Source organism: Cebus imitator, unplaced genomic scaffold (genome assembly GCF_001604975.1).
Source record: "Cebus imitator isolate Cc_AM_T3 unplaced genomic scaffold, Cebus_imitator-1.0 Scaffold56, whole genome shotgun sequence".
Classification (NCBI taxonomy): domain Eukaryota; kingdom Metazoa; phylum Chordata; class Mammalia; order Primates; family Cebidae; genus Cebus; species Cebus imitator.
Genome location: NW_016107371.1, coordinates 8,091,783 through 8,108,073, shown reverse-complemented (window position 1 = coordinate 8,108,073; position 16,291 = coordinate 8,091,783). Strand labels below are relative to the sequence as shown.

The 16,291-nt window shown below is 38.0% G+C and overlaps 1 protein-coding gene across 1 annotated transcript in view; it reads right to left on the bottom strand.

Annotated features, from left to right (window-relative positions):
* LOC108304701 (intraflagellar transport protein 80 homolog) overlaps nucleotides 1-16,291 on the bottom strand; it is a 108,139-nt gene that overhangs the window by 53,147 nt on the left and 38,701 nt on the right. The window contains exon 5 of the mRNA XM_017529011.2: nucleotides 8,270-8,449. Within this exon, the coding sequence (XP_017384500.2) occupies nucleotides 8,270-8,449 (180 nt within the window). The remainder of the gene's footprint in view (nucleotides 1-8,269; nucleotides 8,450-16,291) is intronic.

Here is a 16,291-nt window from a genome sequence, read left to right as displayed (position 1 = left end):
CTGTTGGTGGGAGTGTAAATTAGTTCAACCATTGTGGAAGACAGTGTGGCGATTCCTCAAGGACCTAGAAATAGAAATTCCATTTGACCCAGCAATCCCATTACTGGGTATATATCTAAAGGATTATAAATTGATATAACTATTATAAGGACACATTGCACACGAATGTTCATTGCAGCACTGTTTACAATAGCAAAGACCTGGAACCAACCCAAATGCCCATTGATGGTAGACTGGACAGGGAAAATGTGGCACATATACACCATGGAATACTATGCAGCCATAAAAAAACGATGAGTTTGTGTCCTTTGTAGGGACATGGATGAATCTGGAAACTATCATTCTCAGCAAACTGACACAAGAACAGAAAATCAAACACCGCATGTACTCACTCATGGGCAGGTGCTGAACAATGAGAACACATGGACACAGGGTGGGGAGCATCACACACTGAGGTCTGTCAGGGGGAACTAGGGGAGGGACAGCAAGGGGTGGGGACTAGGGGAGGGATAACATGGGGAGAAATGCCAGATATAGGTGATGGGGAGGAAGGCAGCAAACCACATTGCCATGTATGTACCTATGCAAAAATCTTGCATGTTCTTCACATGTACCCCAAAACCTAAACACAATAAAATATATATTTAAAAAAAGGAAAGAAAAAGAAAAAAGACGAATATTTTTGCTCATCTCTTCAATCAGTAAAAGTAATGACTGCAAAGAGGGGAGTAGTCTGATGACAAAAATTTCAAAGGACCTAGAGTTTTTTAGGGAACCTCAGAGGTTATAGTGGTCTAGAATCAGCAAGGAGGAGTAAGGAAGACATCTACCCAGATCCAGTGATATGTGGCGCATCAAAGAAAAACACTTCTACTTGAGAAGGCTGGAGTAAAAACACTGCTCTCAGTATTCAGCTGCTGTTAATCAGAACAAGACTGCTTTCAGTGAAAGGGCTGAGCTTTGTAAGGCCACAGCTATATGACTGCAGGTTGTGTACTGCACAACTCTGGGTCTATGTGAATGGTGCCCTCTGGAATTGAGCAGGCCGCTCACTGCAGGCGGTGTCATGTGAGCCTCTCTTCAAATTTCCTAGGCCTACAACTCCACATATGAAGCCCCATATAGTAGTTGGCTGTAGACTTTTTAGGTCACCCTTCAGGATGAAGAGAAGGAAGCTACCTCATAGACCCCCCAGGCTCTGATTTCAAACAGAAACCTGGATCTAGTCCCTTGTCTCACTGCAAGTATTAATACTTTCAGTTTCCTTAGCCAGCAGGAGCTACTCTCCTCACTGCCTTTGCCTGCCTGCTTCTGGACCTGAAGTAGGTCTGAGACTCCACACTGCATTTTTGTTCTGTTTCTAGTCCACAGAGATCTTTATCTTGTTTTTGAGTCCAGATAAGTCTTTTAAATACATATCTACATTTTTTTTAATCTTTTGGAGCCAAAAGTAAGCCTTTTTCTTGTATGAATGAACTAACACCGTTTTTACAAGAAGTCTGAGCTCCCAGAGATTTTTTTCTTTTTAAAAATTCAAATACCAACGTTTTCCAGAAACAGTTCAAAGCTAATAGAATGATATACAAATTTTAAAGGGAAGTTATATGTTAGTGTTTTTATAGCAACATGCTGTCTAAAGTGCCTGCAAACTTTCCTAAACAGGTTTAAGAAAATTCAACATTTAAAAATTCAATTGTATAGGCCTCTAACATTATTAAAATTATAGATAGATTTCTTAAGATCCATATTTGTCTAAAGCTTCACCTCGTGGAATACACCTTTTTGTGAATCTGGTATACTAGAACCAAACCAGAATAAAGCATCCTAGCCATAGCAACAAAACTAAAGACACTCTAGTAATTGCTGTTATAGTTTCAAAACTATGGCAAATTTCACATCAGAAATGTTCTGTGCTGAATTTTAAAATACACCTATTACTCTGTTCAATTCAGGGCAGCTCCAGGATTAATCTCCTGATATTCACGCCACCTAATTATTCTATGTGATCACAATATTTAGACTCCTCAGATTGACATAAGTCTAAACATTCTGTTTACACATTTGCAAAACACTCATTTAGTCCTATACATAGCTATAATCACAATAGCAATAGCTATCATTTATTTTTGTTATATATACATTATCTCATTTCACCCTCAAAATTACTCTATTATTAGCTCTTATTTTTACAAGACATAAAAGTGTCCTGTAAATTAGACACTTTGACGACTATTAAAAGCCAAATTTGTGCTCCATCCTAAAGTTAGAATGGCAGGAAAGAAATAAAGGTAATTTCTGAGACACCAGAAATGCCTCACCCTTTGCACTTGCACACTTTCCCACCTAGGTAGGCACTTCCTTCTAACAAATATATCAACGATCTCTTTGGGAAAGAATTATCCACTGGGCTGCTTCCTGGAGGCAAGAGGCAGATTAAGAAACTTTTTCACTCCAGCTATTGTGCCCCACAAAAGACAGTAGGGCAAAGAAGTCTATTGTAGGAAAACAGCACCAGCCGGTCAAGGTGTAGATTTAACAATCATGACTCCACACGATCTCTGGTTTCTGAGTTAATGAAACACAGATAAACCAAAAGCCAACTAAGCCTCTAAAGAAACTGTAAAATTCTAAATCAGGCAAACAAAAAAATTGTGACTGTTTAGTCTCACTGAAATCCTGTGACTCCACTTTGCAACAAAAGTGAGCTGCTAAAAAGTACAACCCTCAGAAAGGGAATCCTCCCAAATGTCCAGGGATATCTTCCCAGAAAGGCAAACTAGAGTTAACAAACTGACCAAGCAACTGCTTTATTGCTAAGAGAGTTAACAGGATATTCTTGGTGTAAAACCAAAGAAAATGACTGGAGGCGAGTCTCAATCAATTTACAGGTTTATTTTGCCTAGGTTGGGGATGTGCCCAGGAAAAAGGAACACAAAAATCACAGGAACATCTGTGATCCATGCTTTTTCCAAAAAGCATTTGGAGAGCTTCAATATTTAAAGGAGGGGAAAAAAGTAGGCAGGAGGGGAAAAGGGAGAAAGAAAGAGTAAAGAGGGAGGGTATGGTCACATTCTTGTGAGGCTTCAATTAGAGCTCACTGAATCCACATGTTGCAAGTGAAAACAGGTACAGGGATAGTCAACTACGTATTCCCCTTGCAGTGAATCTGAATTTTTTTATAAGATAAACATAGGGTAGAAGAAGCAGTGAAATACGTATTGTCTCAGGTGAGCAGAGGGATGACTTCTAGTCTTGTCTTTCCCACATCCGTGAAGATAAGCTGCTAATTTACGTTGTCAGGGTGAAACTCAACAGAACTCTGTTTCAGGGTAAAGATCTTGGGGCCCATAGGGAATTTACTTGTGGGCATATTCTGAGGAAAGCCCTCTGCAGAGGTATGTGTTCTTTTATCTTTGCAGCTATCTACTTAGGAACAAAATGGGAGGCAGTTTTGCATGACTCAGTTCTCAGGCTTACCCTTTTCCTTTGAGATAGTGAGGTTGGGGCCTCAAGATTTTTATTTTTCTTTCACACTCACCAGCTGGATTTTAGCTATAAACTGGTAATCACTGTGTGTTGTTTTCCTTTCTCTCCTTATCCAAATTGTTTTCATTGCAGCCACCCTATTTTCCCTTCGCCATTGTCAACTGGGAATATGGAGAGTGGGAGGGGAGGGGAGAAGAATTAAAATATATACTTATGTATAATTTTCCAAACCAGAGAATTGGAGCTGGATGCAATAACTGGAGAGTCTAGGTTATCTTTTTTTAGAAAGGGAATGGGTTTCTTTTCAATCATATATTAAATAGCTGCATGATAAAGTAGTATATTTCTGAATCATATATGTAAGAATAGGTTGAATATATATTCATATACATCAATAAAGGCATTGCAAGGTGACTCCCAAAGATCCCTGCCTCCTGGTATTTACACATGTGCAAATCCCTCCATTTAGTGTGGACGGGACCTAATAGCTTGCTTCTAGTGAATAGAATATGGCAAAAGTGATAAGATGTCACTTCTGAGCTCAGGTTATAAAAACTGTGACTTTTGAGAGGCCGAGGTAGGCAGATCACGAGGTCAGGAGATCGAGACCATCCAGGCCAACATGGTGAAACCCCATCCCTACTAAAAATACAAAAAAATTAGCTGAGCATGGTGGCACATGTCTGTAGTCCCAGCTACCTGGGAGGCTGAAGCAGGAAAACTGCTTGAACCCAGAAGGCGGAGATTGCAGTGAGCCAAGATCACGCCACTGCACTATAGCCTGAGCGACAGTGAGAGACTCCATCTCAAAAAATAAAAATAAAAAAACAAGAACTGTGACTTATGTCTTGCTTACACTCTCTCTGGCCCTTCTTGCTTGCTCTAATAAAGCAAACCACCAAGTTGTGAACTTTGCTATTAAGAGGCCACATGCAAAGAACTGAAGGAAACCTCCAGTCAATAGTCAAGAAAAAACTGAGGCCCTCAGTGCAAAAGACACTGATGAACTGAATTTTGCAACAATCATGTGAATGAGCTTGAAAGCAAATCTTTCCCCAGATTTTTGAGCCTTTAGATAAGACTAAAGTCCTGGCCAACACCTTGTTTGGAGCCTTGTGAGACTGTGAAACAGGGGACCCAGCTAAGCCATGCTTGGATTCCTGACCCACAGAAAATGAGTGATAACAATTGTTGCTGTTGAAGCCACTATGTTTAGGGTTATTTATTGTGCAGCAATAAGTAACTAACACAGTATAGCCACTAAACAGCACAAAAATAGACTATAGTATGTATCTATCATTTTATTGTCTGCCCAGAATCAAATGACATATTTTCTTGTAAATATACATTTATTTTCCTTTAAGAAACCATTCCTTCTACCATTCTCAGTGACTGGCTAGATGGGATTGCCTCATCTTCCTCTCCCTCTCCCTGACTAAATACATTTGACTCGGGCTCAGCATATAAAATCCAAGGCTGAGATTTCTCCTGGAATTACTGGGAAAAAAGCACTCTTTCTGCTGAACTTGAAGTTGGTAGAATGTCAGCCTGGAAATACCAAGGCCACAAAATAGAATCTTTCTGAAAACTAAGACAACTACAGAGAAAAAGAAAGTTGAGGAAGAGAAAGAGATGAAGTCTTATTGGCATTATTTAAGCCTCTGAACTAGTAATGTCTCTCAAGTCAGTCTATCTCTTAACTTCACATGAATGAATAAATTTCCTTTTTTCCTTCATTTTTCACTTTACATCAATTTCAGCAATTTTCAAGGTACTAATCTAGGAGGTCCATAAAAACAAGGACCAAATCTTTCTTATTCACTACTGTATTCCTCATTGCTTAGCCCAAACCCTGGCAAGTAGGGATCACTCAATAGATATCCATTGAATGAGTGAATACAATCATTCAATGAAGAAACAGTGAATAGGCCTAACTCAGCAAAAATGCAGTCAAATGTTTTATAATCATGGAGAAAGTAAAACCTCTTTTAAAAAATAAAAATAATGTTCTAATTTAAAACTTTAAATATTTATAAATATTATTTTAAACACAAAGATAATTTAGATTAAATAAGCCAGTTAAGCATTTCCACAGTTCATTTTATTTCACATAAAAATCCTCTAATAGCTAGGATAATTCCTTTTTATTATAAAAGAAGAACTCCTATTTCTAGATATAGTCTCATGTTGGGGCACTTCTGTATTTAAGGCCAGAACTTATTTTAGCAATACTATATTAGCTATAAATATAATATTATACCCCAATTAGTTGATTAGAACTCACAATGGATTCTATGTCATATATAGAATATTATAACGTTTTAGATGCCAGGTTAATTAGAAGAAATAAATATTTACACCATCATCTAGATCGTAAATCCCTCTTTAAGGAAATACAGAAGATAGAGGGGCATGTCAAATCACCCCATGAAGATACAATCAGCCAAGTCCAGACTGAGAAACTCTACCAGACAAATTACTTGGTTCTTCAACAAAAAAACTTCAGGGCAAGTAACAGAGATAGAAAGGGAATTTACGGTAATCTACAGACTAAAAGAGACTTAAAAGATACATTGGCTGGGCACAGTAGCTCACACCTGTAATCCTAGCACTTTGGGTGGCTGAGGCGGGCAAATCACCTGAGGTCAGGAGCTCAACACCAGTCGGGCCAACACAGTGAAGCCCCATCTCTACTAAAAATACAAAAAATTAGCTGGGTGTGGTGGCAGGCACCTGTAATCCCAGTTACTCAGGAGGCTGAGGCAGAGTAATTGCTTGAACCCAAGAGGCGGAGGTTTGCGGTGAGCCAAGATCATGCCACTGCACTCCAGCCTGGGCAACAGAGGGAGACTCCATCTCAAAAAAAAAAAAAAAAAAAAAAGATACATCAACCAATTGCAATATGTAAACCTGGATCCTGATTCAAACAAACTTTTGTGGCATGTAGGAAAAAACTGGACATTTAAACACTTTGTGGATATTTGATAATGTTAAGAAATTATTTTTATATGGTATGATAATGGTAGTGTGATTTTGTTAAAACAGAGTCCTTATCTTTTAGTTATATATACTAAAATATTTACAAATGAAATACAATGTCTGAATTTGGGGAACAGGGAATGTAGATGGGACATGGACGAGGCGGGCTTAAGTATGAATTGATGATTTTAGGGGCTGAGTACATGGGGATTCATCATACTACTCTGTGTGTGTTTTATATTCTCTAAATAAAAAGTTTTACAATTTTAAAATAAATAAACAGAACAAAGGAAAGTATAATATATTTAATTATTAGGAATCTAGTGACAATATTATCCAAATTTTAAAATCTGGATACCTGGGCTAACAGAATATTTGAATAGGCCTGCACAAGAAATCACATGATATATGCTTCTAGATTTTTATAGTAATAACATGAATTATGAATACTGAAGAAAGAGGCAGCTGATACAGACAAAAGGAAGAGGAGGAAGGTCGAGCCTTCTTTTTCAGAGGATTTTCGTCAGCACATTGTACCTCGGTCTTCTCCTTGTACCTTTCTTCAACTAATTATTAATATATTAAGTGCAAGGCACTGGGCTAGAGGCCCTGAAGGAGAGATAAAGATGAGCCATGAGGATACTTGTGCCCTCTCACTGATGTCCTGTGACCTGTAAAACATTTCCCCCCACTTCCCATTGCCACATTCCAACCTTCTCATATTAATCTACAAAATATTTCACTTCAAAATGTTCTTCTGATGGGATTGAGGATACACTATTCCAAAATATGGCACTATGGCATACTGAATAAGCTAAAGGAATTTGATAAAACTAGAGCAGCAGGAGATCACTCTGACCTTCCCCTACTCTTCTTCCCAATACAGGTCATAAAACCTAGGAAGGATTTTCTGACCTTTCCCTGAAGCAGGTCATAAGACTCTCATATGAGAGGTGCCCTCCCTATACTCAGAGGAAAGTTATATTCTTATTTCTGAAGACACAGGGACACAGAGAATAATCTAAACACACAGGCCTTGCTAAATTTCCCCCAGCTTATTACCACAAAATCATATCTTTTTTGCCCTATTGTGTATCGCCACAACTGTCTACTCTTCATCAAACCTGCATAAAAGCACACGGGTTTAACTGTTTCTTCAGGTCTTCATTTCCTCAGGAAGGCTCTGGTATCATGTAAAACTTACATGCAATCAGTTAATATGCTTTTTTCTTGTTAATATATCTTTTGTTACAGGGAGGTCAGTCATGAACCTAGAATGGGTAGAGAGATTTTTCTTCCCCTACACTTCCTAATTCCCAATAAGAACTTCCTATACCATTTTCCCATTTTGACTCTCCTTAGGTAATTCTTAAAAGAAAAAAAAATTTTTTAAATCAGGTTAAATAAGTTATCCAATTACAAATAAGTAAAACAATTAACCCTGTCAGTAACTGGCAGATTAGACCTGCCTTGGAGTCAGCTCCAGGAGTTAAATCAAATATGTTCCTATTTGTTACAACTTCTTCTCTCCTTCCCTCACTGAACCCACCTATTTCCTCAAGGTTTCCAATTTTATTGTTTTTGTCCTAAAAGTACAATGGAAGAGCTTGGGGAATTCAGGTTCTATTTCTGTGAAAGGTTCTTATGTCAGAGAAAAATAACTAATGGCATAGTTAAAATATTTCTAATGTGACTGAACTTTTATAAGCTTGACTAAATATAATTATGAAGATAACTCCATATTCTGTACAGTCAACTAATACAAAAAGAAGTAGGTTTAATCAAACTTGGAACATAATCATACCTGCATGGTCCTTCTTTTAGTTAATGTAACTTGAAAATTTTTCCACTCCCAATGTTGTTCCACCACATGTGCAAAAACAACATGTCCATTTCCACAGGCTCCAGCAATCTGAGTGCCATCAATAGACCACGCGATATTAAATATGCTGCCAGTGTTGGGTTTTTCTAATGCGTATGACCACTGGGGAGGAAAAAACAAGAAAAAAATTGACTTATTGAAAAAAAAATTTTAGGAAGTTTTAAATCAGGCACGTGACAACATATTAGGTCATTTTTAAAAGAATATGTTTATTCTGGAACTATGAAACACTACATGAATACTATTTTATATATTATTGGAATTTTTCTAAATAAAATTATATTGTACTGAATAGAAAATGCAGATATAATTGTTAAAGTCCATAGTAGAACATCATGATAAAACGGTGTATGAAATATCTCAGGAACTGTAAAAAACCCACATCATTTTAATGTACATTATTACTTTTAAGTAATAACACTTTAGGTAAACACAAAGATTCTGTAGAAAAAACAAAGACATCTTACTATTCATTCTTAAGGCTGCATATAGTCTTCACATCTAAAAAATTCTCATTACAATATTTTAAGAATGTCACAAAAAAACTGAAACTAAACACACAATGTAACTAAAACAGCTCTACACACATCATGAAATTACATGCAACTGGATCTATTTTGTTTGTTTGTTTTAACAGTCTACACTTAGTATAACCTCTCCTAGAACCTATCTGTCTGTTTGAGAAAGTTATCTAGAGATATCAATAAGCATTAAATAGGACAAAAGAGATTCTGGTGCATGTGTATAAATAAGACATAAGAAAACAATCCAAACTTTTTGATACATGGTATTATGTGTACTTGTTTCATTTTTTCAGATGCAACATATGGTATTTGCCAGGATGATTAATTTGACTAAACTTATATACATATTCTCTTTCCATTCTTCCAGCCTTTACAGCCTGTAGTCACAGTCTTGATTTTGTTGTTGCTCTTGGATGGAGATATATATATGGCTTGTTTGTTTTACATTTTTTTCAAAAATTGTTTTACAATGTTTGTTTCAAACATTTTTATAGTTTAGTTTACATTTTACATTTTTTTCCAGAAATACTAATTATTAGCTACAGGCTCACTTTGACACCAAATTTGGAAGAAATGGAAAAATACAGGTAAAGATTTACTAACTGATGCTATTACAAATCAAGACTTTAAAATTCCTAACAAAAGTTCACACATAACATAAAAATACTGAAAGGCTCTTTGACCACTCACTGACACTTTTTTTCAACTCTCACCACCCTCCAACTTTGCAGCTACTAACTGTTGCTTTAATGGCTTAAGTAAAGGCCTAATAATAAAGTTATCAAGAAGAAGATAATGAACAAATCATAACCTTTGTTTCATCAGCAGTATGAAAATACCAGAAACTTTCTTTTTGAAAATTAAGAAGAATAAATTTTTAAAAATACATATAATATTTGACGTCATCTTTTGAAAATAGCTGTAGAAGACTGGGAATTTCAAAGATACTAATGATCTGCTTTGGGTGATAAAATGAAATTATTTCACCTCTGTCTGACAAGAATTATGAAACATTACATGAATACTATTTTACATAAAGATTAAAAGTGGTTGATAATGACAAATGAGACTTGATTTATTGACATATAGGCTTACGACATAGCTCTCTCTTTTTCTAAATCCAGTCTATACTCATGGTGCAGAAGAAACTGGGATCTTAGTTTAATTTGTATTTTGAAACCATATATTCATATAATAGTCCCCCTTTAACCATGGGGATAAGTCCCAGGATTCCCAGTGGAAGCCTAAAACTATGGATAATACCAAAGCCTATATATCCTATGTTTTTATCTACACATACATACCTACGTTAAAGTTTAATTTATAAATTAGGGAAAGTAAGAGGTTAACAATGTCTAATAACACAATAGAACAATTATAAAAATATACCATAGCAAAAGTTATGTGAATGTAGTCTCTATTTCTGGAAATTTCCATTTTGGACTGCAGTTGACAGAGGGTAACTGAACTCACAGAAAGAGGAAACGCAAAAAAGGGAGGACTACTGTATTTAAAGTATGGTTTTAAAACACTCAAAGAACCAAATCAGCCAGAAAAAAAAGTCTTACTAAAATTAAACAGAAATATTTATGTAAGAACTTATAGATGCATGATCCCAAGAGGACAAAATGGAAAGAAATGCTAAGATAATAGTATATCATCATCCTATATTCAACTGACGTCCTTTACAGTCCACATGAACCAACAAAAAGAAAATCTGCAACATGCAACTTATCCCTGAAAACACATTTCAAGAAATACAGATTGAGTATCCTTTACCAGAAATGCTTGGGGGACAGAAGTGAATTTTGGATTTTTTCACATTTTGAAATACTTTCGTATACATAATTAGATATCTTGAGAATGAGACCCAAATCTAAACAGAAAATTCACTTATGTTTCATATACATGTTATGCACATAGCATGAAGGTGATTTTTTTATATATTTCTTATAATTTTGTGCATGAAACAAAGTTTTGTAATTGTTTTGGTTGTGGCCTGTCACACGAAGTTAAGTGTTGAAATTTTCCACTTGTGGCATCATGTTGGTGCTCAAAAAGTTTTAGATTTTGGAGTATTTTGGCTTTTGAATTTTTCAGATTAGGAATGCTCAATCTGTATAACAGTATTATAATAGTAAAGTTTTAAGTTCTTACATTAAAATTTTTTTAATTTACAATTTAAAAATTATTTTAAATGTAAGCATTAAAAATTAAAATTTCATCACCCAGGTATTAAGCCTAGTACCCATTAATTATTACAAATCCCTATGATACAAATTACCTATATAACAAATCTGCACATGTACCCCTGAACTCAAAATGAAAGTTAAAAAAATAAATGATTTCTCTCTTTTAGATTATTCTAGTAATAAAACCATATAATCAAAACCTAATCAGCAGAGAATAAGTCTTTAATAGTTACTAAAATTGGGGAGACATACTGGAACTATTCCAAAAAACTGAAAAGGAGGCATTCCTCCCTAACTCATTCTATGAGGCATCCTGAAACCAACATCCTAGCAGAGATAAAACAACAAAAAAAGAAAACCTCAGGCCAATATCTTTGATGAACATCAGTGTAATAATCCTCAACAGCCGGGCGCGGTGGCTCAAGCCTGTAATCCCAGCACTTTGGGAGGCCGAGGCGGGTGGATCACGAGGTCAAGAGATCGAGACCGTAAAACTACAAAAAATTAGCTGGGCATGGTGGTGCGTGCCTGTAATCCCAGCTACTCAGGAGGCTGAGGCAGGAGAATTGCCTGAACCCAGGAGGCGGGGGTTGCGGTGAGCAGAGAAAACGCCAAAAAAAACAAAAAAAAAAAATAAGAACCCAAACTCCGTCTCAAAAAAAAAAAAAAATAATAATCCTCAACAAAATACTGGCAAAGTGAATCCAGCAGCACATCAAAAAGCTTATCCACCATGATCAAGTAGGCCTCATCCCCAGATGCAAGACTGGTTCAACATATGCGAATCAATAAATGTAATTCATTACATAAACAGAACTAAAGACAAACCACGATTATCTCAGTAGATGCAGAAAAGGCTTCTGATAAAATTCAACATCCCTTTATGTTAACCACTCTCAATAAACTAAGTATTGAAGAAACATACTTCAAAATAATAAGAACCATATATGACAAACTCACAGCCAATATCACACCAAAAGGGCAAAAGTTGGAAGCATTCACTTTGCAAACCGGCACAGGACAAGGATGCCCTCTCTTACCATTCCTATTCAATACATCTAGCCAGGGCAATCAGGCAAGGAGAAATAATAAGCGTACTCAAATAGGGAGAGAGGAACTCAAACTATCCCTATTTGCAGATGACATGATCCTATTATATATCTAGAAAACTCTATCATCTCAGTCCAAAAGCTTTCTAAGCTTATAAGCAACTTCAGCAAAGGTTCAGGATACAAAATCGATGTGCAAAATCACTAGCATTCCTATACACCAAAAACAGAGAAGCAGAGAGCCCAATCACGAATGAACTCCCATTCACAACTGTCACAAAAAGAATAAAATACCAAGGAATACAGCTAACAATGGAAGTGAAAAACCTCTACAAGAACCACAAACCACTGCTCAAAGAAATCACAGGTGACACAAATGGAAAAATACTCCATGCTCATGAATAGGAAGAATCAATATTGTGAAAATGGAGGCCAGGCGCGGTGGCTCACGCCTGTAATCCCAGCACTTTGGGAGGCCAAGGCAGGTGGATTACGAGGTCAGGAGATCGAGACCATCCTGGCCAACATGGTGAAACCCCCTCTCTACTAAAATACAAAATAATTAGCCAGGCGTGATGGTGCACACCTGTAGTCCCAGCTGCTCAGGAGGCTGAGGCAGGGGAATCGCTTAAACCTGTGTGGCAGAGGATGCTGTGAGCCAAGATTGTGCCACCGCACTACAGCCTAGGCAACGGAGCAAGACTTCGTGTCAAAAATATATATATGTATTGTGAAAATGGCCATACCACCCAAAGCAATGTATGGATTCAATGCTATTTTCATTTAACTACCATTGATATTCTTCACAGAACTAGAAAACAACTTTTAAAAAATTCATATGGAGCCAAAAAAGAGCCCAAATAGCCAAAGACAATCCTAAGCAAAAAGAACAAAGCTGGAGGCAATGTATTACTTGACTTCAAACTGTACTACAGGGCTACAATAACCAAAACAGCATGGTACTGGTATAAGTACAGGCACAAAGACCAATGAAACAAAACAGAGAGCCCAGAAATAGGACTGCATGCTTAGAACTATCTAATCTTCGACAAATCTGACAAAGCAAGCAATGAGGAAAGGATTCCCTATTTAATAAATGGTGTTGGGACAGTGGCTCACACCTGTAATACCAGCACTTTGGGAGGCCGAGGCAGGCAGATCACCTGAGGTCAGGAGTTCAAGAGCATCCTGACCAACATGGAGAAACCCCATCTCTACTAAAAATACAAAATTAGCTGGGTGTGGTGGTGCATGCCTGTAATCCCAGCCACTCAGGAGGCTGAGGCAGGAGAATGGCTTGAACGGGGGAGGTGGAGGTTGCGATGAGCTGAGATCGTGCCATTGCATTCCAGCCTGGGCAACAAGAGTGAAACTCCAACTCAAAATAAATAAATATATAAAAATAAATAAATAAATAAAAATATAAATAAATAAATAAATAAATAAATAAATAAAAATGGTGTTAGGATAACTGGCTAGCCATATGCAGGAAACTGAAACTAGACCCCTTCCATAAACCATATACAAAAATTAACTCAAGATGGATTAAAGACAAACATAAAACACAAAACTATAAAAATCCTACAAGAAAACCTAGGCAATATCGCTCAGGGCATAGGCATGGGTACAGATTTCATGATGAAGATGCTAAAAGCAATTGCAAAAAAGACAAACATTGACAATTAGGATCTAATTAAAGAATTTCTATATAGCAAAATAAACCATCAACAGAGTAAAGAGACAACCTACAGAATGGGAGAAAATTTTTGCAAACTATGCATCTGACAAAGATCTAATATCCAGTATCTCTTAGTAATTTAAACAAATTCAGAAGAAAACAACCCCATTAAAAAGTGGGCAAAGGACATGAAAACACACTTCTCAAAAGAAGACATACATGTGGCGAACAGTCATATGAAAGAAAGCTCAACATCACTAATCATTGGAGAAATGCAAATCAAAACCGCAGTGAGATACCATCTCACACCAGTCAGAATGGCTACTACTCAAAAGTCAGGCCAAGCACAGTAGCTCACACCTGTAATCCCAGCACTTCAGGAGGCTGAGGCAGGTGGATCACTTGAGGTCAGTAGTTCAAGACCAGCCTGGCTAACATAGTTAAACCCTGTCCCTAATGAAAATACAAAAATTAGCCAGGCATGGTGGTGGGCTCCTATAGTCCCAGCTACTTGGGAGGTTGAGGCAGGAGAATCACTTGAACCCATGAGGTGGAGGTTGCAGTGAGCTGAGATCATGCCAGTGCATTCCCCAACCTGGGTGACAGAGGGAGACTCCATCTCAAAAAAAAAAGTAAAAAAATAACAGATGCTGGAGAGCTTGTAAAGAAAAAGAAATGCTTTTACACTGTTGGTGGGAGTGCAAATTAGTTCACTGTGGAAGACAGTGTGGTGATTCCTCAAAGAGCTAAAATCAGAACTACCATTCGGCCCATCAATCCATTACTGGGTATACACCCAAAGGAATATAAATTGTTCTATTATAAAGACATACGCAGCCATATGTTCATTGTAGCACAATAGCAAAGACATGGAATCAACCTAAATGCCCATCAATTATAGACTGGATAAAGAAATGTGGTACATATATGCCATGGAATTCTAGGTAGCCATAAAAAGGAATGAGATTATGTCCTTTACTGAGACATGGATGGAGCTGGAGGGACATTAATTATCCTTAGCAAACTAACACAGGAGCAGAAAACCAAATGCCACATGTTATCATTTATAAGTGGGAGCTAAATGATGAACACATGGACACATGAGGAGAACAACATACACTGGGTCCTGCTGGCGGGTGGAAGGTGGGAAGAAGGAGAGGATCAAGAAAAATAACTAGTGGATACTAGCCTTAATGTCTGAGTGATGAAATAATCTGTACAACAAACTACCATGACACACATGTATCTATGTAACAAATCTGCACATCCTGCACGTGTACCCCTGAACTTAAAAGTTAAAATAAAATAAAACTAGGGAGACAGGGTTATATTTTTCCAATGAGTAAATTGAATAATTTTTATTGGTAAATTAAAAAATGCATTTATCATTTGTGCTTTTAAAAGAGATCTTTTTAACACCCTAATTCTCTTTTCTTCCCCAAATATGCTATAAAATACTTGATTCACATTTGTATTACTATCCTCTAAAAGGGAAGGAGACAGCTGTCCTGGGTGTAATTTAGTGGTACTGACGGTGAGAACCCTGGTAGATGAATTTTAAATATCCCTCTTGATGGGGCTCAGAACACACTACCTCCAAAGTATGGCACATTGACATAGAGAACACAGCAGAAGCAGTAACGTCATTCTCTAGCCTTCTTCCACCCTTCTCCCAGGGCAGGTCAGTTCATCAAGGGAGAGTGACCTTCCCTGTACTGGAAGGAGAGACATCTTTATCTCTAAAGACACAGGGACAGAGGGAAGATCCAAGATGGCCGTTTAGGAACAGCTCGGAGTTGCAGCTCCCAGAGAAAGCGCAGAGGGTGAGTGGACACCACATTTTTATTGCCCACGGACCAGGAGATTCCCAGGCGGAGGTGCCCCACAGGTCGCCAGCCAGGAGATTCCCAGGCAGAGGTGCCCCACAGGTCGCCAGCGCGGCTGTTGTGGCCGGCGGGGTTCTTTTGGTCGACACGGCTGCTTTGACCCGCGTGGCTGCTTTGTCGGCGCCCCGGCCAACAGTTCTCCCTACAAAATACACTGGTCTGGGTGCCCTTTTGGCTGGCGATTGGAGACCCGGGAAGTCACCCATTCATCTGATTAAAGAGGGGACTGAACAGGGAGCAAGGCCAGGAGATTCCTGGGCAAAAAAAAAAGCGCCACGAATCTCAAAGCAGCTGTTTAAGCCTGCGCAGTGAGTCGCCACCCGGGAAATCAAACAGATCCCAGCGCCGTTTCAACAGGCGACGGGGATAGAGTCAACTATTTAACTAAAAAAAGAAAAAAAAGGCTCGGAGGCAGGGAGCCAGGTGATCAGGCTCGGTCCCACCCCCACAAAAGAACAGCAATCAGAAACTCTCTGGATTGAGAGTTTCACAGCAAGCGCAGCTGAACCCGGGACGGTCCAGCTCTGTGGGGAAGGGGCGTCCGCCATTACTGAGGCACTCCACCACTACTGACACCATTGCAGAGGCAGCGTGCCACTGCCAAGGCAACCCGCC